We start from the raw sequence: 27,757 nt of genomic DNA on the forward strand, positions 1-27,757 counted from the left end.
ACATTTGATTAACTTACAATAGCTCTGGTGCACATTCCTGCAGTCTGCATGCCAATTACACACTCCCTCAAAACTTGAGACATCTGTAGCATTATGTTGTGTGACAAAATGCACATTTTAGAGTGGCCTTTTATTGTCCCCATCACAAGGTGCACCTGTGTAATGATCATGCTGTTTAATCAGCTTCTTGATATGCCACACCTGTCAGATGGGTGAATTATCTTGGCAAAGGAGAAATGCTCACTAACAGGGATGTAAACAAATTTGTGGACGCAATTTGAGCATATGGAACATTTCTTGGATCTTTTATTTCAGCTCATGAAACCAACACTTTACATGTTGAGTTTATATTTTTGTTCAGTATATAAACCTGTTAACTAAATCCATATTGCCAGGAAATGCCATTTGGTTTGCTAAATATAGGAAATTTGATGTATAGCATTTACTTTCTACTTTTAACTCAAGTATGAAAATTGAGTACTTTTTACACCACTGTACTTAAGCACATTTAGTAGTATTTTACTGGGTTACTTGAGTCATTTTACATTAAGGCATCTTTACTTTTACTCAAGTATGACAATTGAGTACTCTTCCCAATGATCAAACACCACATTTTGTGTATAAATTCCAGTGGTTCCCAAGATTTATTAAAACATTTTGCTACACAAATTTACTTTAGAGTGGACAATTTCGATTGAAAATATCCCTGAGAGTCAGCGATTTGGTGTCATTTACAATTAAAAGTACTTTATTAGTTCAAATGCATCAAAGAGGCAATCACTTCATGACAAATATACAGAGGAAAATAAACAGGTAGATTAGACCAAGGGGAAGAGTAGGAAGAAGTTTGGTGAAGAAGAGTGGGCTGGGGATGTAAGCTTGTGCATTTGTATAAAATACCGTTATTCACATGCCAGGCATTGCCAATGGAAAATGTATCATTGCCCAGTGATATTTGGGTGGGGAAAGTAAGCAAGTTATCAAATTTTTTTGTGCAGAGTAATGTACAGTTGCAGAGAGGCCTCTAGTGGCCAAAAGGCCATTTTAGATGGACAGCCAACTTCATTGGCTGATTTCCCCCCCCCCCCCCCCCCCCCCCCCCTCCCCCCGATGACCCTGTTGGAAATCATGTCCAACTGGGTAATCAGGAGAGATTAGCCAATCATGAAGAAAATTGACCACTTAAAAATAGAGATTGCCTCAATGGCAGTGCCTGTGCGCTCAGACGCAATAATGGGAAATACTGTATATAGGGATGCTTTCTCTCTGTGTGTAGAGCCCATAAACAAAATAACATTACGATCAATATTATACAGCAGGCAACTACAGTAAAGGCTCAAACGGGACACTGTGTTGCAGTACTGAGACACAGGGAAATTTGTATTATGTACTAAATGCTTATATGGCACATTTTGGTCCATGTCAGTGCTTCATGTTGTAACAGGTTATATGCACGCAGGTTTTGGGGGGGTTTGTTGTTTGCTTGCTGTAGCGGTCTTGCAGTCTTCTTCCCCCACCACCAGGCCAGTGGGTGTTTATAAGAAGTAGTCGGGGGTACGGCGGGTGACATGGGGCTCCCCGCGTCGAGGTGCAGGGTCAAACTGAAGGCTGGAGGAGGACAGTAAATACAACATTAGGATGACTCCAATGAAGACCATTACAGAACTGGCACATTTGAACAATTACAATAGAGGTGATAATGCAATGTATAACTCAATTTATAATGCCAGCACTTTTACAGATCTAACAATAGGTGCCCTTCTTTGCAAGGCATTGGAAAACCTCCCTGGTCTTTGTAGTAGAATCCGTTTTTGAAATTCACTGCTCGACAAAAGGACCTTACAGATAATTGTATGTGTGGGGTACAGAGATGAGGTAGTCATTCAAAAAATAATGTTAAACACTATTATTGCACACAGTGAGTCCATGCATTTTACTCTGGAACTTATTTAGGCTTGCCATAACAAAAGGGGTTGAATACTTATTGACACAAGACATTTCAGCTTTTCATTCGAAAAACCTAATTCCACTTTGACATTAGGGGGTATTGTGTGACAATACCAGTGACAAAAAATCTCATAAATCCATTCTAAATTCAAGCTGTAACAACAATATTTGGAAAAAGTCAAGGGGTGTGAATCTGTATATATTTTTTATTTATAATATAATCATTAAGAACTTAAAATCACCAAAATAAATGCTATACAGCTGAAAAAACAACTATGAATTCAGCAGCATTGATAGTTATGTTTGTGCATTGATTGTTATGTGCATTGATAGTAAAAGAACACAGCATTCATGGAAAAATACATAGAATTTTGGAAAATTAGCACAAATGTTTCTCAGCCCCATAGCAGAACATGCAGAAAACTAGCTTGAAAACAGCCTAAAAAAACATTTCCCCACCAGCGGTGCATTTCAATCAAACAGACTTATCGGGGATACAGGGCTATGCGTGTAGACGTACTGCAGATAAAAATAATGATGTGTCACAAATACTGTTGCATTATACAACAAATGTGCCCACTCTGGTCTTGGCACGTGCACTATAGCCAACAGCTGGCAAATACAGTGCAGGTAGGCTCCCTACACGAGATTATTAAGGACAATATTTATTTGTCAAACGGCAGCCATGCATTGATAAATAAACATCACCAGAATAAGAAAGGTGCATCAAGCTCATCACCATGCATTTTCACCACTCTGTGCAGTTCATTATAACTTATTTAATCTGTAGCCTAATAAACTGCATGCTTTCCCGAGTCCTAGTGGGAGGACCACACAACATATGAAGTTTACTTCAATATGATGGTTATTATACCAATATTTGCACATAAAAAGGCATTTCCACCGCCATTTCTCACTTTATACATACAAATGCCACTCTGACGTTGCTCATCCATAAATGTATATATGCTTATTCCATTCCTTACTTAGATTTGTGTGCATTAGGTATTTGTTGTGGAATTGTTAGATATTACTTGTTAGATATTGCTGCACTGTCGTTACTAGAAGCACAAGCATTGCACTACACTCGCAATAACATCTGCTAACCATGTCAATGTCACCAATAAAATTTGATTTGAAAAGATCCCACCGTGTCGAACCAATAAATTGTCTGTCGACAGTTAGGAAATGCTGGTACAATTGTATGTTTCCATCAGTCCGGTTGTGACTTTTTTAATGCATCAGGTAATTAATCTGTATGAACCGGTTGGATGGAAACCTGGTTATAAACACTAATCTGAGTTCACCTGTCCTTAGAGCCTCAAATAACCTCAATGTCACTTACAAAGAGTATTTCAGAGTATCATCCAGTTCCATGATGGCAGCTTGGTTGCCACAGCGATAGCAGTAGTTTGGTGCACTGAAGATGGTGACAACGTTTCGGTCATGACACCAGTTGTAGCCCTGGAAAACAAAAATCATCATCACTATAAAAAGTAAAGTGAACCTTAAATTGCTTATTCTAATCATTAGTTAGATCTTTCTGAGGACATATGCCATGTATGTATTATAGGTACTTAAACCCTTCTCTTACAAGAAGTAGTTATATGCATACAGTACACAGCTTAATTATCAACTCTACATTCTGGCCCTGGAATTCTGAGCCAGGTGAATTCCCAGGATGTGTCCCAAATAGCAATCTATTCCCCTCAGTGCAAATTTTAAAAAGAGAGCCCTGTTCAAAAATACTGCACTACGTGCGGGATAGGGTTTCATTTTGGACACAAGCTGCCAGCTCCTCCCTCAAAGCCGGAAGTGGATAATACTATAAATAAAAACGGCGTACACAAGACTCCTGAATTATTTATCCATGTTAAACAGCTAACATTTGCACAGCAGCTGCCAGCTGAAACATCTACAGAGACATGGAGGGCAAGCTAACTCAAGTGTGTGTAGGCTACTCTTACCGTGATATCTGTTCATTTTGACATCTCAAATTCAATTCCCTCTGGGCAGTCTTAACAGACCTTTAGGTTCCATGTACAGAATGGAAGTACTACAATATTTGACTTGAAACATTTCGAAAAATTGTCCTCTCTTCCATGGGGGAATTCAAATTCTAAACCATCTACAGAAGCATTTTACTCCCAGAATCACTGTAATTGCTACTTGCTTTGATACTAAAACTACACCAACCAAGTATATAAAGACACTGAGCATAAACATTAACTGCCTAAACTAAAAGCATAACTGGGGTTACCTCCATGACAAGTTGGTGGGCACGGGACACAAGGGTAAGACCGTTGGCATGGTTGAAGGTTTCCGAGATGTCCTGCCCAAAGGTGTAGCCAGCACCTCGGGGGGAGATGCCCCAGCCCCCACGGTCATCTGGGTCTGACCACAGCAGGTCACACATGGGCCCCTGAAACACACACACACACACACACACACAAGAAACGCAGCCCTCAATAAATTGCCGCATAGGGATTCTGACCTTATTTAGGACGGCTTGAAGACAGATCATATTAAATATGTAATGGGCAGTAGGATTGCAAAGAAGGGAAACAGTCCTAATATTTGTCATAAGACTGCAGCCATCAATGACAATGATGCATTGGAACCTGAATAGCCGACCCCTCGAAAAGAGACGAGGGTCACGTTCATTATGGCATGACGTAGCAAAACAGACGGAAAACAAAAAGGAGCATTTCTCAGTGGACAAGTCCAGTTAAGGTCTCCCTATTTTACTCCATTTGGTGCCTACTGAACACAACCTGGGGCTTGGCTCTAACACTACGGTAGGTCAACACCACCACACCGTCATGCAGTCGACCTCATACCATCTGACAGCCCCTCTCGGTGCTGACAGCTAGCTAGTATCCTACCCCCACTGTCTGTGTGGTTGACAGGGCAGACTAATTAGGTCCTCTGTCAGGCAACACTGACCTCGTGTGGAACTTCCTGCAGGCGATCCAGGGCCCGGATGTGATCCAGTGTGTCTATGGAGGGGGAGAGGCCACCGTGCAGGCAGAAGATCTACAGCATAGGATGAAAGGATAGACGTGATTTACCTTTACGTCACTTTGGAAAAGAGGGTTGTTGCCTACATGTAAATCACAAACATAATTAGGAAGGCTTCCTTTGAACTTACGCATAACATTCAATGTATGTCCCAAATTGCACCCTATTATGTACAGTTGAAGTCGGAAGTTTACATACACCTACATACGCCAAATACATTTAAAATCAGTTTCACAATTCCTGACATTTAATCCTAGTAAAAATTCCCTGTCTTAGGTCAGTTAGGATCACCACTTTATTTTAAGAATGTGAAATGTCAGAATAAAAGCAGAGAGAAAGGTTTATTTCTTTCATCACATTCCCAGTGGGTCAGAAGTTTACATACACTCAATTAGTATTTGGTAGCATTGCATTTAAGTTGTTTACCTTGGGTCAAACATTTAAGGTAGCCTTCCACAAGCTTCCCACAATAAGTTGGGTGAATTTTGGCCCATTCCTCCTGACAGAGCTGGTGTAACTGAGTCACGTTTGTAGGGCTTGTAGGGCTACTTGCTCGCACACACTTTTTCAGTTCTGCCCACAAATTCTCTATAGGATTGAGGTGATGGCCACTACAATACCTTGACTTTGTCGTCATTTTCCCACAACTTTGAAAGTATGCTTGGGGTCATTGTCCATTTGGAAGACCCATTTGCGACCAAGCTTTAATTTACTGACTGATGTCTTGAGATGTTGCTTCAATACATCCACATCATTTTCCATCCTCATGAAGCCATCTATTTTGCTAAGTGCACCAGTACCTCCTGCAGCAAAGCACCCCCACAACAAGATGCTGCCACCACCATTCTTCACGGTTTGGATGGTGTTCTTTGGCTTGCAAGCCTCCCCCTTTTTCCTCCAAACATAACGGTTATTATGGCCAAACATTTTTGTTTCATCAGACCAGAGGACATTTCTCCAAAAAGTACGATCTTTGTCCCCATGTGCAGTTGCGAACCGTAGTCCGGCCTTTTTTGATGGCGGTTTTGGAGCAGTGGCTTCTTCCTTGCTGAGCGGCCTTTCAGGTTATATCGATATAGGACTCGTTTTACTGTGGATATAGAAACTTTTGTACCCGTTTCCTCCAGCATCTTCACAAGGTATTTTGGTGTTGTTCTGGGATTGATTTGTACTTTTCGCACCAAAGTACGTTCATCTCTACGAAGACAGAACATGTCTCCTTCCTGAGCTGTATGATGGCTCCGTGGTCCCATGGTGTTTATACTTGCGTACTATTATTTGTACAGATGAACGTGGTACCTTCAGGCATTTGGAAATTGTTCCCAAGGATGAACCAGACTTGTGGCCTATTTTTTTTCTGAGGTCTTGGCTGATTTCTTTTGATTTTCCCGTGATGTCAAGCAAAGAGGCACTGAGTTTGAAGGTAGGCCTTGAAATACATCCACTAGTACACCTCCAATTGACTCAAATGATGTCAATTAGCCTATCAGAAGTTTCTAAAGCCATGACATCATTTTTGGAATTTTCCAAGCTGTTTAAGGGTACAGTCAACTTAGTGTATGTAAACTTCTGAACCACTGGAATTGTGATACAGGGAATTATAAGTTAAATAATCTGTCTGTAAACAATTGTTGGAAAAATGATTTGTGTCATGCACAAAGTAGATGTCCTGACCGACTTGCCAAAACTATAGTTTGTTAACAAGAAATGTGTGGAGTGGTTGAAAAACGAGTTTCAATGACTCCAACCTAAGTGTATGTAAACCTTCGACTACTTTTGACCACGGCCCTATGGACCCTGGTGAAAATCCGGCCCTGGTCAAAAGTAGTGCACTATAAAGGAAAAAGGATGCCATTTGGGATGCACACAATGACATAAAATAACACCACTTTATGCACTTGTGTTACCTGTTCATCGACAAGGGCCGTCAGGGGGAGATAGTCGAAGAGGTCTGTGAAGTATTTCCACACATTTGCATTGCCGTACTTCCTCAAGCACTCGTCGTAGAAGCCGTACACCTGGGTGATCTGTCTGCTCTCGTGGTTCCCCCGCAGTATCGTGATGCGCTTTGGGTAACGGACCTGCGGAGCGAGAGAGAGTTTAGCTCCAAAAGCTCTAGGCCTAAAAAAAACTTGATTAATGAAAAATGCCTTTACAAAGAATGTGACAGCAGCACGGTGTCACCATGTGAAAACTTAACTGCATCGTATTCAAAACCATTTACAATCATGCACTTTACGCCGCAATTGGAAAAATACAAAAAACATTTCGACCAGCAAAAAGTAACGGATTACAATCGTTCCTTTTAAAACGTCTGACATGTTCACATTTTGCTCGACATCAAAATTATTTCACCAATCAGTGCGGATAGAGCAGCTTGCTATGGAGCGGGGAAGCTATTTACATGCATTGAACAGACAAGTGTATTGCGCGAGAGAGGGTGGAGACGGAGGCTTGGCTTAAAGCGCCGGGCATTTTATGACAGGCCCACAGAATTATACCTACGGAGGAGCAGAACTTTGAACTTTGAATGTCTGAACTTCAGAGTTGGCTTAATGTTGGACCAGAGCTAGCTAGCTAACATGCTTGTGTGTGCAGAGCGTCACCAGAATAAAAACACGTCTTACCTTTTTGTAGTTAATAAATCAAATGTGAAACATGATAACTATAGTATCCTTAACTACCATTGAAAAGGTTAATCCATTCTTCTCCAATTAAAAACATATCTCCCTAATTTATGAATCACTTTGTAACATCAGGGGAGGGGCAGGTAGCCTACACACACACACACACTTGCCAAGATTTTTAACTGGCAGATAGAAATGTATTGAGTGACAGAGTCAGGGCTTTGTATAGGCACTTTGTTGCGTTTTTTTTGTGGGACTGAAAAAAATGCCTGGAACGTAAAATAACGTTACTCAGTGGTTCCCATGCTTTTAAATAGCTCTTCTGTTCCGGAACAATCACACTTTCGCTCCCGGTTCTGTTTCGGTTCCTCTAAAAATTACGTTATTTTCCGGTTTTCGGTTCTGTTCCCTGAACCGGTTCCAACCCCTGATGGCAAGACAGACTTTATACTAGAAACTGAAATACTGTGGTTTCAGCCCACTCATCAAGTTCAGAGTTCACTTGCCTTTAGTGCGACAAGCAGCGAGACTGTTTCCACCGAGTAGTAGCCTCGGTCTACGTAGTCCCCCATGAACAGGTAGTTGGTGTCGGGCGACTTGCCCCCGATTCTGAAAAGCTCCATGAGGTCATGGAACTGGCCGTGCACATCTCCGCACACCGTGACGGGACAGCGTACCTCCTGCACGTTGGACTCCTTGGTCAGGATCTCTTTAGCCTGGAGAGGGGAACAAAAAGTGGATTACAGAAAACATCAGTGACTGGTGTATACAAATGTAAACATTTATTCAAGAGGGTGAATGAAAGGCTGCAAGACAAGTAGGCTGACAGAGGGTTCCCTCACTTCTTGCTCTTAGGAAACTTTGCAGTATTTTGTTTTTTAATGTATTATTATTTCTTACATTGTTAGCCCGTCATTTTTTTTGGTGTTATTACATACAGCCGGGAAGAACTACTGGATAGCAGAGCGGCAGCAACTCACCAGCACTACCAGAGTCACAACCAGGAGTACGACTTTTCCAATCCGATTTAGGAGGCGCGCACCCCACTCACCGATTCCGAGTATATTACTCGCTAATGTTCAATCTCTAGATAATAAAGTTGACTAGCTCAGAGAGCTTTCCAGAGAGAGAGAGATCAGGGATTGTAAAATACTCTGCTCCACAGAAACACGGCTCTCTTGGGATATACGGTCCGAATCGGTCCAGCCAGCTGGATTCTCAGTTCATCGCGCAGGCAGGAATAAATATCTCTCTGGGAATAAAAAAGGGCAGGGGTGTATGTTTCATGATTAACCTGTTAGGGCTAGGGGACAGTATTTACACGGCCGGATAAAAAACGTACCCGATTTAATCTGGTTATTACTACTGCCCAGAAACTAGAATATGCATATAATTATTGGCTTTGGATAGAAAACACCCTAAAGTTTCTAAAACTGTTTGAATGGTGTCTGTGAGTATAACAGAACTCATATGGCAGGCAAAAACCTGAGAAGATTCTGTACAGGAAGTGGCCTGTCTGACAATTTCTTGGGCTTCTTGGCTCCCTTTATTGAAAACTGAGGATCTTTGCTGTAACGTGACACTTCCTACGGCTCCCATAGGCTCTCAGAAACTGGGGAAAAGCTGAATGGTGGCTTTGCAGGCCCTGGCTGAAAAACATTAGCGCGTTTGGATAGTGGTCGGTCAGAGTACTATGAGACTGAGGCGCGTGCACGAGGCGACACCATGTTTTTATTTTCTCTCTCTTTGTACTAAAACACGGTTTCCCGGTCGGAATAGTATCGCTTTTTTACGAGAAAAATGGCATAAAAATTGATTTTAAACAGCGGTTGACATGCTTCGAAGCACGGTAATGGAATATTTCGAGTCTTTTTGTCACGAAACGCGTCGGGCGCGTCACCCTTCTTTACCCTTTCGGATAGTGTCTTGAACGCACGAACAAAACACCGCTATTTGGATATAACTATGGATTATTTTGAACCAAACCAACATTTGTTATTGAAGTAGAAATCCTGGGAGTGCATTCTGACGAAGAACAGCAAAGGTAATCCAATTTTTCTTATAGTAAATCTTAGTTTGGTGAGGGCTAAACTTGGTGGGTGTCTAAATGGCTATCTACTTAGAATATTGCAAAATGTGCTTTCATTGATATTCTATAGCTCAGCATTCAACACCATAGTACCCTCCGAGCTCATCATTAAGCTCAAGGCCCTGGGACTGAACCCTGCACTGTGCAACTGGGTCCCGGACTTCCTGATGGGCCACCCCCAGGTGGTGAAGGTAGGAAACAACATTTCCACTTCGTGCACCCTCAACACTGGATCAGCGAACAGTAGTAGGCTTGATTAACAACAATGATGAGACAGCCTACAGGGAAGAAGTGAGGGCTCTGGGAGTGTGGTGCCAGAAAAAAAACCTCACTCAATGTCAACAAAACAAATGAGAAGATCGTGGACTTCAGAAAATGGCAGAGGGAGCACCCCCTATCCACATCGACGGGACCGCAGTGGAGAAGGTGGAACGCTTCAAGTTCCTTAACGTACACATCACGGACAAACTGAAACGGTCCACTCACACAGACAGTGTGGGAAGAAGGCACAACAGCACCTCTTCAATATCAGGAGGCTGAAGAAATGTGACTTGTCACCTAAAACCCTCAAACGTTTACAGCTGCACAATCGAGAGCATCCTGTTGGGCTGTATCACCACTTGGTACAGCAACCACAGGGCTCTCCAGAGGGTGGTGTGGTCTGCCCAACGCATCATTGGGGGCAAACTACCTGCCCCCAGAACACCTAAAGCACCCGATGTCACAGGAAGGCCAAAAAGATAAATCAAGGACAACAACCACCCGAGCCACTGCCTGTTCACCCCGCTATCATCCAGAAGGTGAGGTCAGTACAGGTGCATCAAAGCTGGGACTGAGAGACTGAAAAATAGCTTCTCTCTCAAAGCCATCAGACTGTTAAATAGCCATCAATAGCACAGAGGCTGCTGCCTATATACAGTGGATTTAAAAAGTCTACTCACCCCTGTTAAAATGGCATGTTTTTGTGATGTAAAATACTGAGACAAAGATAAATCATGTCAGAACTTTTTCCACCTTTAATGTGACCTATAACGTGAACAATTCAATTGAAAAACAAACAAATCTTTGAGGGGGAAAAATAAAAAAACTCACAATAACCTGGTTGCATAAGTGTGCACACCCTTAAACTAATACTTTGTTGAAGCACCTTTTGATTTTATTACAGCACTCAGTCTTTTTGGGTAGGAGTCAATTAGCATGGCACATCTTGATGTGGCAATATTTGCCCACTCTTCTTTGCAAAAGCGCTCCAAATCTGTCAGATTGCGATGACATCTCCTGTGCACAGCCCTCTTCAGATCACCCCAGATATGTTCAATTGGATTCAGGTCTGGGCTCTGGCTGGGCCATTCCAAAACGTTAATCTTCTTCTGGTGAAGCCATGCTTTCGTGCATTTGGATGTGTGCTTTGGGTCGTTGTCGTGCTGAAAAGTTAACTTCCTCTTCATCTTCAGCTTTCTAACATAATGTCACGTTAACAGTAGAAAAAGTTCTGACATGATTTATCTTTGTCTCATTCTTTTACATCACAAAAACCTGACATTTTAACAGGGGTGTGTAGACTTTTTATATCCACTATACATAGACTTCAAATCCCAGGCCACTTTAATAAATGGAACTCTAGTCACTTTAATAATGTCTACATATCTTGCATTACCCATCTCATATGTATATACTGTATCCTATATCTTATTCTATGCCACTGACATGGCTCGTCCATATATTTTTACATTCTTAATTCCATTCCTTTACTATGTGTGTGTGTATTGGGTACAGTGGGGGGAAAAAGTATTTAGTCAGTCACCAATTGTGCAAGTTCTCCCACTTAAAAAGATGAGGCCTGTAATTTTCATCATAGGTACACGTCAACTATGACAGACAAAATGAGAAATAAAAATCCAGAAAATCACATTGTAGGATTTTTAATGAATTTATTTGCAAATTATGGTGGAAAATAAGTATTTGGTCACCTACAAACAAGCAACATTTCTGGCTCTCACAGACCTGTAACTTTTTCTTTAAGAGGCTCCTCTGTCCTCCACTCATTACCTGTATTAATGGCACCTGTTTGAACTTGTTATCAGTATAAAAGACACCTGTCCACAACCTCAAACAGTCACACTCCAAACTCCACTATGGCCAAGACCAAAGAGCTGTCAAAGGACACCAGAAACAAAATGGTAGATCTGCACCAGGCTGGGGAGACTGAATCTGCAATAGGTAAGCATCTTGGTTTGAATAAATCAACTGTGGGAGCAATTATTAGGAAATGGAAGACATACAAGACCACTGATAATCTCCCTTGATCTGGGGCTCCACGCAAGATCTCACCCCGTGGGGTCAAAATGATCACAAGAACGGTGAGCAAAAATCCCAGAAACACACGGGGGGACCTAGTGAATGACCTGCAGAGAGCTGGGACCAAAGTAACAAAGCCTACCATCAGTAACATACTATGACGCCAGGGACTCAAATCCTGCAGTACCAGACGTGTCCCCCTGCTTAAGCCAGTACATGTCCAGGCCCGTCTGAAGTTTGCTAGAGAGCATTTGGATGATCCAGAAGAGGATTGGGAGAATGTCATATGGTCAGATGAAACCAAAATAGAACTTTTTGGTAAAAACTCAACTCGTCGTGTTTGGAGGACAAAGAATGTTGAGTTGCATCCAAAGAACACCATACCTACTGTGAAGCATGGGGGTGGAAACATCATGCTTTGGGGCTGTTTTTCTGCAAAGGGACCAGGACGACTGATCCGTGTAAAGGAAAGAATGAATGGGGCCATGTATTGTGAGATTTTGAGTGAAAACCTCTTTCCATCAGCAAGGGCATTGAAGATGAAACGTGGCTGGGTCTTTCAGCATGACAATGATCCCAAACACACCGCCCGGGCAACGAAGGAGTGGCTTCGTAAGAAGCATTTCAAGGTCCTGGTGTGGCCTAGCCAGTCTCCAGATCTCAACCCCATAGAAAATCTTTGGAGGGAGTTGAAAGTCCGTGTTGCCCAGCGACAGCCCCAAAACATCACTGCTCTAGAGGAGATCTGCATGGCGGAATGGGCCAAAATACCAGCAACAGTGTGTGAAAACCTTGTGAAGACTTACAGAAACGTTTGACCTGTGTCATTGCCAACAAAGGGTATATAACAAAGTATTGATATATACTTTTGTTATTGACCAAATACTTATTTTCCACCATAATTTGCAAATAAATTCATAAAAAATCCTACAATGTGATTTTCTGGATTTTTTTTCTCATTTTGTCTGTCATAGTTGACGTGTACCTATGATGAAAATTACAGGCCTCTCTCATCTTTTTAAGTGGGAGAACTTGCACAATTGGTGGCTGACTAAATACTTTTTTCCCCCCACTGTATATGTTGTGTAATTGTTAGATATTACTCCACTGTCGGTGCAAGAAGCACAAGCATTTCTGCTAAACACGTATGTGACCAATAAAATTGGATTTGTATGTTGTTTTTTTAACTTTGTACACTACATCAAAACACTAGCTAGAAAAGCTGCCTCGCATGCTACAAGCAAGAGTTCTATGGCACTGTGTGCCCTTTTTGAAGGATGGATCCCAGTCTCTTCAGGGCTATGGGATGGGGAGTCTGCCGGGCATTGGGTTGACAACCCAACTCGGGATGAGGAGGGCTTTTAGCGGGTGGAATAGTGGGGACCAATTGGAGGTTTACTTAGTAGCAAAGCAAATATCATGGTATAGCTATATACTTTTTATATATAGCTATATACTTTTTTGTTACCATTTAATGGTACGTTTACAAACATATTATGAAAAATAGAATAGAGTTGTGTCTCATTATGGTAAGTGGTGAAATAAGTATAGCCAGTTATAATTGTTATGGCTTAGCAGAAAAGAAAAGATGATCAGTATTTACCTGGCTAAAAGAGAAGGAATATAATATCTATTGTTTACAGGAAACTCATTCAACAATTTTAGATGAAGTTTTGTGGAAAAAGGACTGGGGGGCGAAATATATTTCTCCCATGGGCAAAGAAATTCAAAAGGGGTGATGGTATTAATTAACAGTAATTTTCATCCAAATGTGCAAATTGTCCAAACAGATCATCAAGGTAGATGGATTATTTTAAATATGTTATTGGACAATAAACAAATATGGCTTATTAACCTATACGGTTCAAATAATGATGATCCAAGCTTCTTTGAAAATATATATAAGAATTTATCAACTCTACAAGCAACACTGGACTCTATTATTATGGTGGGAGATTTTATTAATACGGTCTTAAATACCTCTATGGACCAGATAGGAAATCACACTACAAACTATCACCCTCAGGTACTTAAGGAAATCATCAATGTCATGGATATATTGGAATTAGTGGATATATGGAGGCATAAATACCCTGACGTAGTGAGATATACATTGCGGAGGCTTAATCAAGCTAGTCGTCTTGACTACTTTCTTGTCATTCTCTCTGGCACCAAAAGTTTAAAAGGTGTTGAGGGAACAGAATGCGGTCGGATCATCACACATACATACATACATACATACATACATACATACATACATACATACATACATACATACATACATACATACATACATACATAAAATATCTTACAGAATTTCCACGTGGGCGAGGATATTGGACATTTAATCAAAGCCTACTAGATAAATTGTTTATAACTAGGACAGAAGAATTTATAACTGACTTTTTCAGACATAACATAGGTACAGCAGATCCCCTTATTGTATGGGACACTTTTGAATGTCTCTTTAGAAGGCATGCAATTCAGTACTCATCTATAAAACAAAAGCAACTTAGATCAAAAGAGTCCATATTAACAAAAGAAATTGAAGGACTAAGAGTCCAGTTAGATAGCAATAAAAACGGTACCATAGAGGCACAGAATAAGTTAGAGGAAAAACAAAAAGAAATGGAGGAACATATTCAAGAAAGATCCAGTGTAATATATTATAAGAATAAAGCGAACTGGATGGAATATGGGGGGAAAAAAATGCACCAAATTCTTTCTCAATCTTCAATATAGAAATGCTACCAAATTTTTTTGGGGGAAACTTGTTACAAAATGGAGTCATGCATGATTCACCGAATTATATTTTGAAAGAGGAAGTAAAGTACTTTAAGAATGTTTTCATTTCAGTCTCCACTAACTGAAGCTAATTATATGAATTTTTCCCCCCAATAATAATGTAAAATTAACATCTATACAGAAAGACTCATGTGAAGGCCAAATTACAGAGGAAGAACGTCTTGATGCAATTAAAGCCTTTAAGTCCGGGAAAACTCCAGGGCTGGATGGCATACCAGTGGAAGTATACAAAACTTTTTCATATACTCAGAGGATCATTATTATCATGTTTTAACCACTCCTATATAAATGGTAGATTATCAAACAAGCAACAAGAAGGCCTGATATCATTATTACTGAAACAGGATCCAAGTGGTATATATAAAGACCCAGTCCATTTAAAAAATTGGAGGCCTCTTACAATTCAGTGTTGTAATGCAAAAATCCTAGCTAAATGCTTGGCGGATAGAATTAAAAAAGTATTGTCAGATATTATTCATCCTAATCAGACAGGTTTTTTTACATGGACGATACATTGGAGATAATATAAGACAAGTACTGGAAACAATAGAACACTATGAAATATCTGGGAAATCAGGCCTGGTTTTCATAGCCGACTTTGAAAATACTTTTGATAAAGTGCGACTGGAGTTTATATATAAATGCCTAGAATATTTCAATTTTGGGAAATCTCTTATAAAATGGGTTAAAGTGATGTATAGTAATCCTATGTGTAAAATAGTAAATAATGTAAACATCTCAGAAAGGTTGTCCAATATCGGCATATCTATTTATTATTGCCATCAAAAGGTTAGCGGTTAAAATTAGATCAAACAATAATATTAAGGGACTAGAAATGTCTCATTGTACACTGATGATTCATGTTTTCCTTTTAAAACCACAAATACAATCCCTCCCCAGCCTCATAGAGGATCTATATACTTTTGCTAACCTCTCTGGATTAAAACCAAATTATGATAAATATTAAGTATTGGATCACTAAAAAACGCAACTTTTATACTACCGTGTAGTTTACCAATAACATGGTCTGACGGGGATGTGGACATACTCAGTATTCAAATCCCGAAAGAAAGAAAGGATCTCACTCCAATACATTTTTATAGAAAGTTATCAAAAATAGATAAGATCTTGCTACCATGGAAAGGAAAATACCTGTCTATTTGTGGAAAAATCACCCTGATTAACTCTTTAATCATATCACAGTTTAACTATTTGTTTATGGTTTTGCCTACACCTAGTGAACTGCTTTTTAAATTATATGAACAATTTTATTTGGAACGGCAAGCCAGACAAAATTAAAAGGGCCTATTTATATAACGAATATGAATTCGGAGGGCAGAAATGATTAAATATTAAAGCATTAGACCTCTCACTAAAGGCATCCGTCATACAAAAGTTATACTTAAATCCAAACTGTTTCTCTAGTAAATTAGTAAGAATGTCTCACCCCATGTTCAAGAATGGCCTTTCCCCTTTATTCAGATTACAATCGCTCACTTTCAGCTGTTTGAAAAGGAAATAATCTCCAAAATATCGTTATTTTTTAAAACAAGCCTTAGAAAGTTGGTTGCAATTTCAGTTTAATCCACCTGAAAAGACAGAACAAATAATACAACAAATATAGTGGTTAAACTCAAATATACTCATTAATAAAAATAAAATAAAAATTCGATGAAATGTTTAATAAATATAGCATTTTAGTGAATGATATCATAAATAGGACTGGTGGAGTTGTCACACATGTAGCTAACACAGACATATGGAAATGTCTGCTCTACTCAAAATTCCTGAGTGGTATGTTGGCTACGTGGTCCCATGGTGTTTAAACTTGCGTACTATTGTTTGTACAGATGAACGTGGTACCTTCAGGCGTTTGGAAATTGCTCCCAAGGATGAACCAGACTAGTGGAGGTCTACAATTTAGGTCTTGGCTGATTTCTTTTGATTTTCCCATGATGTCAAGCAAAGAGGCACTGAGTTTGAATGAAGGTAGGCCTCGAAATACACCCACAGGTACTCCTCCAATTGACTCAAATGATGTCAATTAGCCTATCAGAAGCTTCTAAAGCCATGACATCATTTTCTGGAATTTTCCAAGCTGTTTAAAGGCACAGTCAACTTAGTGTATGTAAACTTCTGACCCACTGGAATTGTGAAACAGTGAGTTATAAGTGAAATAATCTGTCTGTAAACAATTGTTGGAAAAATTACTTGTGTCATGCACAAAGTAGATGTCTTAATCGTCTTGCCAAAACTAGTTTGTTAACAAGAATTTTGTGGAGTGGTTGAAAAACAAGTTTTAATGACTCCAACCTAAGTGTATGTAAACTTCCGACTCAACTGTATATATCGTGTGACAATAGAGCGTTTCATACTATGCTCTATCGTTTATTTCGTTGTGTCGCAAATCACACTTTACGGCAATATTTTTTGTCAATTGGACAACGCTCTGCGTTCTTCCACACGTATCGTGTGGAAGGAAATTTGCAACACAAACAAACATGGAGGAGAGTGAATGTGACACAGAGCTCGTACCTAAGAGGTGCTACTTCGGTCACATGGACGTGGTTTGGGTATGAAAAGTCTGACGGTTCAGAAAACTGTCCTCTGCAAAATATGCCGCAGGCCGGTCCCGACCACAGGCTCAAACACCACTAACCTCTTTTACCACCTACGCGAGAATCATGTGAAACAGTACGGAGAGAGTCTACGGATGAGACCCAAAAATGTACAGTTGAGTGCTCAAAACAAACTCTGACTCAGTCGTTGCAAGAGGCTTTTGCCCAAAGCATACCATATGGCAAAGAATCACAACAATGGAAGGAGATAACAGCTGCCGTTACAACTTACATCTGCAAATACATGGCCCCAATTTACAGGGTCAAGAAACAGGGGTTTCGTGAGTGTGTGTTAACACTCGACCCAAGGTACCAAATGCAAATTGATGTGGCACGTATTCATGTAAAAAAAAAAAAACATGCAAAAACAGGCAAGCCCCTAAAAATATATTTTAGGGCTATATTTATATTGTTTGGAACTATAGTTGAAGTGTTTCCTATTTACCTTTTATACATTCATATTTTACTACATGCTTAAGTGAAAATTTGCACAAAGGTTCTAAATAAAAGGAGAAGTACCTTTTATTTGTTGAGCATAATTAAAAATGTAATAAGAAATAGGCCTTTACACGTGGTCATTTCATAAAAACTATTTATTCATTAAATTTACAGAAAATGTGCTACATCGTGATATGTATCATTATCGGGATATGAAATGACCTATATCGGGATATGAGATTTTGGCCATATCGCCCAGCCCTAGTTATCGGTACCCTTTTTTTTGGCAAGGAAAATATTGGAATCGGCCAAAAATGTAATATCGGTGCATCACTAATACTAAATAATGTGTGTGAAATTTGTTTTGATTTAGAATGCACCGGTCTAGAAACAGGGGCGGGGTGAAAAAAAATAAAAACTTGTCATTTATGCACTTAAAGAGCGAATGAAGGACGCGTTTTCCTGTGGTTCATTTTCATGTCAGCCAGGTAGGCTATAATCCTGTTGTAAAGAGAAGCAATGTGCTTAATATTAGGAAATGATAAATAAATAAATATAGTAGGCCTAGCCTATAGAAAGCTGATGGTACCTCTTTAAGAGGCCATCACTCAGGTTCTCTCAAACAATTGCATAGCCTATAGAAATGTTGTGCAACATGAGCTTATGGGCTCTGATTTTCGATTACATTTGCATTGATGTCAGAGTTATTAGAGGGACAATAGAGTGCTGAGTACCAGGCAAGTTTGGTAGGCTACTAATAACCATCAGCAGCATCAGAGCTTGGAGAAGCCTAGTTACCGTAACTAAACGGTCACGTGGAATTTGACTGCGGTCATGATTCGTGAACGCCGGTGTGACAGTAATACGGTCACCGTAACAGCCCTATGTGTAGACTATATAGCCTTTACGGTTATAATCGGACCCTGCTGGTCATCCATGAACGTCTTTGTGTGCTCTATCCTGTCTGATTATCCATCAGTCTGACATCAGTCAGAGAGGACGAGGGAGGGAGGAGTGGAAGGAGAGGGGAGTAGAGAAGAGGACCATGGAGAGGAAGAGCATCTATGGGGGCAACAGCCCAGCCTGTTGTGTCTGCCCCAAGTCCCACCATTCACCCTTGCACAACCCAGCCTGGGCCTAAAGTGACATTGGCATGCGGTTTTGAAGTGTTTTTTGAAAGCAGTAGTAGGAGTGTTTTTTTCCCCACCAGATTTGGTGTTTAACCCATAAGAGTCTAAGCCCCGTCTAAGCCGGGGGAGAAGGGGGGGGGGTTTACTAAGCTAAATGGAATTGTTTTAAGAAGGTTATACTAAGGATCATTTTGCGATTTGATTTAGAATTTTACGACCCCTTAAAATATTTTTTAGGGATACTTCATGTACATTTTTATTTGACCTTACTGCTATTAGCCCACACCAAAACATTCCAAAGGAAGGTCCTTTTGAAGTGTCTGTCCTATATTTGAGAGATACAAGATCAGGAAACATTTGCTTTTCTTGTATTTTTTTTAATACATGTATTTATCTTCTGATCCCTCCTGTCTCAGCCTCCAGTATTTATGCTGCAGTAGTTTATGTGTCGGGGGGCTAGGGTCAGTCTGTTACATCTGGAGTATTTCTCTTGTCTTATCCGGTGTCCTGTGTGAATTTAAATATGCTCTCTCTAATTCTCTCTTTCTTTCTTTCTCTCGGAGGACCTGAGCCCTAGGACCATGCCTCGGGACTACCTGGCATGTTGACTCCTTGCTGTCCCCAGTCCACCTGGCCATGCTGCTGCTCCAGTTTCAACTGTTCTGCCTGCGGCTACGGAACTCTGACCTGTTCACTGAACGTGCTTGTTGCACCCTCGACAACTACTATGATTATTATTATTTGACCATGCTGGTCATTTATGAACATTTTAACATCTTGACCATGTGCTGTTATAATCTCCACCCGGCACAGCAGAAGAGGACTGGCCACCCCTCATAGCCTGGTTCCTCGCTAGGTTTCTTCCTAGGTTTTTGGCCTTTCTAGGGAGTTTTTCCTAGGGAGTTTTTCCTAGCCACCGTGCTTCTTTCACATGCATTGCTTGCTGTTTGGGGTTTTAGGCTGGGTTTCTGTACAGCACTTTGAGATATCAGCTGATATACGAAGGGCTATATAAATAAATTTGATTTTGATTTAACCACTTATTTTTGGCATTAAACAGTCTATATTTATACTTCCAGTACCGGGGGACCTTCAGACAAGTCTTGTGAGGCCTGTGGGCGTCCTAGAGAAAAACATGTACGTGAGAGTCTCACCTTTCCAAAGAGGGGTCATATTAGTGTGTAGCCCAAACTGTTCGAATGCTTCAGACAGAAGTTGGCAGATTGGGTGTACCGACTTCAGACGAGTCCCAAGACGCTTGTTGTAGAGCACCACTGTTTTCTTGAGAGTCATCTTTCCATAGATGTGTTTGTAGTCCATACCGTTCCGACGATCCAGTGAGAAGACCGATTTTCAAGATGTCTCATGGTCTGACAAACATCGCTCTAACTCTGTCACCTTTCAACGCAGATATGGAAGTGTGACATAGGCGGATGCAGACGCATCCAAATCGGCCAATATTAGCTAAAAATGCCAATAGCGGCCCGATGTCTAGTTTAACGCCGATGTGCAAAACCGATGTCAAAGCTGACGTGCATACCTATATAAACGTAGATAGATGACGTAACGACGCCACAAAAAAATAAATATACACCGCTACACAGAACGAAAGCTGAAAAATACTACGTGCACACTGCCAACAACTAAACAAGTTAAAGTCAAGCAGTCATTTGAAAAAAAATGTTGCCCTACCGGAGTTACACATTATTGTTGATAAACAAATTTCAGCGAAACAACTCAAAGGCAAAATCGATTAACACCAAGATAATGGAATTCATTGCCATTGACAATCAACCGTTTTCTGTTGTGGATTATGTTGGCTTTCGGCAACTGGTCGAGCACCAAGTAGGTGCTATTTTTCAGATGATGCCCTACCAGAGTTACACAGTATTGTTGAAACACATCCATGAGCTACTTGCGATGGCCGTCACTGCTATTAGCTTCACGACTGACATTTGGACCAGCAATGTCAGCCCCATGAGCATGCTGAGTCTGACAGTACAGTGGGTCGACGAGGATTTCGTACTGAGGAAAGCCGTATTGCATGCTCAAGAATGTGCTGGTTCTCATACCACTGCTGTCATTTCAATGGCATTTGAGAACGTTTGAAACATGAACACACTCCTAGCTCCATTCAAACAACTGACTCGAAATAAGCTCAACTGAGTCTGCAGCAGACGTGATACCCTGTCATGGCAATGAAAACACCTGCTCAACAAAACTGCAAAAGTACTCTACAAGAGGCTGTGAACAAGGTGGCATTCTCTATGAGCCTCTATTGTGTCACCACCATGCTCGATGCTAGGTACAAGGACTGCTACTTCGATGCAGACAAGAAACAGGGTTTACGTGTAATGTTAGACACAGCTGGACAAGATGGAAACGGACACAGTGACAGTGGGCACAGAGGAAGAGGCCACGGACAGACAGCTGAAACTTCACTGATTGACATGTATGATGAAATCCTGGTTGCGACTGAACAAATTAACAACGAAACAACACAGCAAGTAAGTGAAAGAAATAGGTTTTGATGCCAACAAAATAACTTTTTGGTCAGTGTGTGTTTCAACTATTTAACTGCACTATAATACTTAACAGGCCACAAATGTTTAAATATCGGTATTGTTTTTTTGGCAAGGAAAATATCGGTATCGGCCAAAAATGACATATCGGTGCATCCCTAGTAAATACATGTACTACTTCGATCCAAATTCAGCCAGAATTTCCCCAAACTACTTCAACTACTATGATAACATTTGACGGTAGGCTACTGTGAAAGCAGCAAATGCCCCAAAAAAGTAGGGGATAAAAATATGGTGTATGACTCCTTGAATGGCTACTGGCTTGCTTTCAGTGTGTACACAGGTCAGGGGGATGAAGCAAGATAGCTTGGCTTAGTGTTAGTTGTCATGGAGCTCATGCGGGGCTCTCTCATCACATCACCAGGTCTATGATGACATCTTATTTTCACCCATACCTCTGGTGAGAGATCTTCTTGACACTAACACATACTATTGTGGCACAGTAAGGAACAATAGGAAGAATTCCCCCAAGGCCATTATGGAGGGCAAGCTCCACAGAGGTCAGATTCTAAAACGGCCTGTGGATAATGTTATAGTGTGCTGCTGGAGGGACAAATGAGGTGTACTTTCTATGTTCTAATAGCTCAGAGAATGACACCCTAAAACTAGTATCAAAATACAGGAACAACGTTCCGTTCTGTGTTCCAGAACTGGTCCTGGATTACAACAAGAAAAAAAATGGTTGGGGTTGACCATTGACCAGTTCAGGAGCTACTATAATGCTGGACGCACAGCCAGGAAATAGTGGAAGTATGTGTTTTGGGGGATGCTCAAAATTGCTATTATCATGCTTACATTGTGTGGGGGACCCTGCAAAGGCCCCTTCACAGAAACCACAGGCGCATGTCCCTGAAGGCATTCAAAATGCAACTTGTGCATTCGCTTTGTGATGGATATAGTGGCAGGAAGCGGGAAGCCAAGAACGTGTCACCAGGGGGTGTAGACCGAGTTGTAACTCATAATTTGAAAGCAGGCCACTCCCTGGTGAAGTTTAAAGGGCGCAAGAGAGGGTATGCCGTGTGCATCCGGAATGGAAGCAGGGCAAAAAGTGGGAGATGTGTAGAAACCTCCTTTGGGTGCTCTACGTGTTCTGGGCCACTTTGTAGCATGGGGCCGTGCTTCCAGACGTTCCATGACACATTGTAGGCTAAATGCAAACACTAAAAAGTGGCAGTGTGAAATATGAATTTGTCCTATAAATCATAGGCAAAAAAAAGTAAATCTAGCCTAACAGGGAGGCAGGTAGCCTGGCGGGTAGGAGCATTGGGCCAGTAACCGAAAGGCTGCTGGATCAAATCCACGCGCTGACAAGGTAAAAATCTGTTGCTCTGCCTCTGAGCAACATGCTTCAGCAACTTCCATGACATGTTGTTGACTAAATGCAAAGACTTGCGTGACATTCATTTTTACTACAAATCTTATCAGCAAATGTATATGTTTTAAATTAGTCTCTGAACAGTTGTGTTTATCTAATACTTGTTGCATTCTCTAAATTGTTGTCAAAGTACTATTTCTACATTTTGTGTCAGGCCTGGTCCCCACTAAATTGTATTGGGAGAGGTTATCTATATTTTGAAATTGTCTGAATAGTCATTTGCATTTTTACATTGTAACAGAAGTAAGAATCTTTGCCAATCCAATAGCCTACTTTGTGTGGGTTTTGAAATAATTTCTGAATATTGTCCTCTGGTCAATATTTTGATACATTTTTGAATATGTACAGTACCAGTCAAAAGTTTGGACACCTGCTGATTCAAGTATTATTTTATTTTTTTAAACTATTTTCTACATTGTTGAATAGTGAAGACATCAAAACTATGAAAATAACACATATGGAATCATGCAACTCCAAAAAAAAAGTGTTTAACAAATCAAAATATATTTCATATTCTTCAAAGTAGCCACCCTTTGCCAATACTGTGCAAAGCTGTCAAGGCATTCTCTCAATCAGCTTCATGAGGTAGTCACCTGGAATGCATTTCAATTAACAGGTGTGCCTTGTTAAAAGTTAATTTAGTGATGTGGACACCAAGGAGCTTGAAACTCTCAACCCGCTCCACTACAGCCCCGTTGATCTGAATGGGGGCGTGTTAAGCCCTCCTTTTCCTGTAGTCCAGCTCCTTTGTCTTGTTCACGTTGAGGGAGAGGTTGTTGTCCTGTCACCACACTGCCAGGTCTCTGACTTCCTCCCTATAGGCTGTCTCATCGTTGTCGATGATCAGGCCTACCTCTGTTGTCAACAAACTTGATGGTGTTTGAGTCGTGCTTGGCCACGCAGTCTTGGGTGAACAGGGAGTACAGGAGGGAACTAAGTACGCACCCCCGCGTTGAGGATCAGCGTGGCAGATGTGGTTGCCAACTCTTACCATGTGGGGGCGGCCCGTCAGGAAGTCCAGGATCCAGTTGCAGAGGGAGGAATTTTGTCCAAGGGTCCTTAGCTTAGTGATGAGCTCTGTGGGCACTATGGTGTTGAACGCTGAGCTGTAGTCAATGAATCCCTGCACATTGACTCGGTACCAGTAACCCCTGTATATAGCCTCGTTATTGTTACTTTTTATAATTTTTTACTTTTTATAATTTTTTACTTTAGTTTATTTGAGAAAAATGTTGGTAACTCTTTCTTGAACTGCACTGTTAGTTAAAGGCTTGTAAGTAAGCATTTCACAGTAAGGTCTACACATGTTGTATTTGGTGCATGTGACCAAGTTTGGATTGATTTGAACAGCATTCTGGGGGGGTGGGGGTATGCAAATTGGAGTGGGTCTAGGCAAGGGTTCGCGGGATGATGGTGTTGATGTGAGCCATGACCAGCCTTTCAAAGAACTTCTTGGCTAACGACGTGAGTGCTAGGGGCGGTAGTCATTTATGGTTTTAAATTTTATTTCACCTTTATTGAACCAGGTAGGCCAGTTGAGAACAAGTTCTCATATACAACTGCCACCTGGCCAAGATAAAGCAAAGCAGTGCGACACAAACAAGACAGAGTTACTCATGGAATAAACAAACATATAGTCAATAACACAATAGAAAAAAAAGTCTATGTACAGCGTGTGCAAATGAGGTAAGATAAGGGAGGTAAGGCAATAATAGGCCATAGTGGCGAAATAATTACAATTTAGCAATTTAAACACTGGAGTGATAGATGTGCAGAAGATAAATGTGCAAGTAGAGATACTGGGGTGCAAATGAGAAAGAGAAAAAAATAACAGTATGGGGATGAGGTAGTTGGATGAGCTATTTACAGATGGGCTATGTACAGGTGCAGTGATCTGTGAGCTGCTCTGACAGCTGGTGCTTAAAGTTAGTGAAGGAGATATGAGTCTCCAGCTTCAGTGATTTTTGCAATTTGTTCCAGTCATTGGCAGCAGGGAACTGGAAGGAAAGGCGGCCAAAGGAGGAATTGGCTTTGGGGGTGACCAGTGAAATATACCTGCTGGAGCGCATGCTACAGGTGGGTGCTGCTATGGTCACCAGTGAGCTGAGATAAGGCGGGGCTTTACCTAGCAAAGACTTGTAGATGACCTGGAGCCAGAGGGTTTGGCGACGAATATGAAACGAATGCCAGCAAACGAGAGCGTACAGGTCGCAGTGATGGGTAGTATATGGGGCTTTGGTGACAAAACAGATGGCACTGTGATAGACTGCATCCAATTTGCTGAGTAAAGTGTTGGAGGCTATTTTGTAAATGACATCGCCGAAGTCAAAGATCAGCACGATAGTCAGTTTTACGAGGGTATGTTTGTCAGCATGAGTGAAGGATTTGTTTGTTGCGAAATAGGAAGCCGATTCTAGATTTAATTTTGGATTGGAGATGCTTAATATGAGTCTGGAAGGAAAGATTACACTCTAACCAGACACCTAGGTATTTGTAGTTGTCCACATATTCTAGGTCAGAACTGGCCAGAGTAGTGATGCTGGACGGGTGGGAAGGTGCAGGCAGCGATCGGTTAAAGAGCATGTATTTAGTTTTACTTGCAATTAAGAGCAGTTGGAGGCCACGGAAGAGTGTTGTATGGCATTGAAGCTTGTCTAGAGGTTAGTTAACACAGTGTTCAAAGAAGGGCCAGAAGTATACAGAATGGTGTCATCTGCGTAGAGGTGGATCAGGGAATCACCAGCAGCAAGAGCGACAACATTGATGTATACAGAGAAAAGAGTCGGCCTGAGAATTGAACACTGTGGCACCCCCATAAAGACTGCCAGAGGCCCAGACAACAGGCCCTCCGATTTGACACACTGAACTCTGAGAAGTAGTTGGTGAACCAGGCGAGGCAGTCATTTCAGAAACCAAGACTGATGATTTTGACGATAAGAATGTGGTGATTGACAGAGTCGAAAGCCTTGGCTAGGTCAATGAATACAGCTGCACAGTATTGTCTCTTATCGATGGCGGTTATGATATCGTTTAGGACCTTGAGCGTGGCTGAGGTGCACCCATGACCAGCTCGGAAACCAGATTGCATAGCGGAGAAGGTACGGTGGGATTCTAAAATGGTCAGTGATCTGTTTGTTTACTTGGCTTTTGAAGACCTTAGAAAGGCCAGGAAGGATAGACATAGGTCTGTAGCAGTTTGGGTCTAGAGTGTCTCCCCCTTTGAAGAGGGGGATGACCGCAGCAGCTTTCCAATCTTTGGGGATCTCAGACGATACGAAAGAGGTTGAACAGGCTAGTAATAGGGGTTGCAACAATTTCGGCTAATAATTTTAGAAAGAGAGGGAGGTTAGGCAGGTTACCTTTGCTTTCTTGAGCACAGGGACTATTGTGGTCTGCTTGAAACATGTTACAGACTCGGCCTACGGTTCAAACTGATAAAAGACATACCCTTGTCCACTTACCCTTGACTTATTCCCTTGGGGGAATCCCCATCACTATCTTGGAGGGCGGTACAAATGATTAGCCAAGCAAGGGAAGTTTGCAAAGTAAGCTCCACAGCCCTCGTTTTTAGTTGAGTTTGCGAGTGTACAATTATGTTCACTCCGGGGCCTGAAACTCCCCATAATACAATCTGTGACAATTGCACAACCGCTAAGAAAAGCCTGACAAAACTTAAAAACAACATCAGAGAAGTCTACATACAATTGTAAGTAAACACAAATGCAAATAATTTGAAATTGTGCTACTAACGCACATGAAGACACAAACATCTCGTAAAAAGTAAATGTTTTTGTGGTTATCTTTTGGAAATTGTAGAAATAAAACATTTTCCTTCTGAAGTTCCAGCTCGGCAGGCTAACGTTAGCCAATTAATTTGCTAGCTATCATACAGTAGGCATTTATTAATAATTATATAGTTAATATAAGTAGACATGAAATCATAATTGACTGTAGCGCATATAAAGCACCTACGGTGGCTGAAAACACAATCATCGCGGGATAAACGAGTGACACATTTCTGGGCAAGGGCGGTGCATTTAAAAAGCATTCCTTCCTCCCTCGCCCTGCAAGTGTATACTCGTCAGACGTCATGATACGTCATCAGAAGTGTCCACTTAATTTGAGGGCTGAGGGGATAGGGTGTGTCTTTTAGTGTTTCCACTGCAACCTCGGCCAGGGAGAGGTAGCTATCTGACATACAAATTGTACATGTTCTCTAGTTATCGGTGAGAAGCTAGCATTGAAGAAACGCACTCAGATGGACGTTCTTACCTTTTCGCAGAGCGTTCTCACTTGATTCTCCGACAGTTGCTTGCATTCATTCAGTTGCTCGACCCATTGGTCTAATTCCTTTGTAAAGACCTTATCGTCCATTTTGAAAACTGATCAGATAGGCTGTTTTTAGCTAACTGGTGGATATGGTGAAGTAATGAAATAACCGTTATTTCGCCCAACTTCGACGCAACTCAAGACGTCAACCGGAACTATGGATGGCGTTGTAGCTAACTTAGAACGATGCGCAGCTCTCTATCTATCATCGAGATAATCAGTGATTATTATCGGTACCGATATCCTCAATACAAAGTTAGCTAATCTTCCTGGTATTTGTATGTCCCACATATACACCGTGTGGCGCGGCAGGGACGGCACTGTTAGTTCCCTGTCGCCCCCCTACAAAGGAAACTGCCTGTATAATGGCCGCTCTGATCGACGTCTTCTTCATCGATGAGATTTAACGGCAGTTGGCATCCAATAAATGTTGCATTACCGCCATCTACTAGACTGGAGTATAACTCCCTTATACTTTGCTTAATTAGTTTAAAAAAA

At 41.2% G+C, this 27,757-nt stretch overlaps 1 protein-coding gene across 1 annotated transcript; it reads right to left on the reverse strand.

Moving 5' to 3' along the window:
* Positions 1 to 720: 720 nt before the first annotated feature.
* On the reverse strand, positions 721 to 27,636 carry LOC115203777 (serine/threonine-protein phosphatase 2A catalytic subunit beta isoform). Its single transcript, XM_029768758.1, has 7 exons — positions 27,203 to 27,636; positions 8,102 to 8,311; positions 6,876 to 7,049; positions 4,894 to 4,983; positions 4,208 to 4,369; positions 3,293 to 3,411; positions 721 to 1,608 (listed from the first exon to the last, which is right to left on the reverse strand). Exons 1-7 carry the CDS (start codon positions 27,302 to 27,304, stop codon positions 1,536 to 1,538), a joined length of 930 nt encoding a protein of 309 aa, XP_029624618.1. The 5' UTR covers positions 27,305 to 27,636; the 3' UTR covers positions 721 to 1,535.
* Positions 27,637 to 27,757: the final 121 nt, after the last annotated feature.

This window comes from Salmo trutta, chromosome 12 (assembly GCF_901001165.1).
Source record: "Salmo trutta chromosome 12, fSalTru1.1, whole genome shotgun sequence".
Lineage (NCBI taxonomy): Eukaryota > Metazoa > Chordata > Actinopteri > Salmoniformes > Salmonidae > Salmo > Salmo trutta.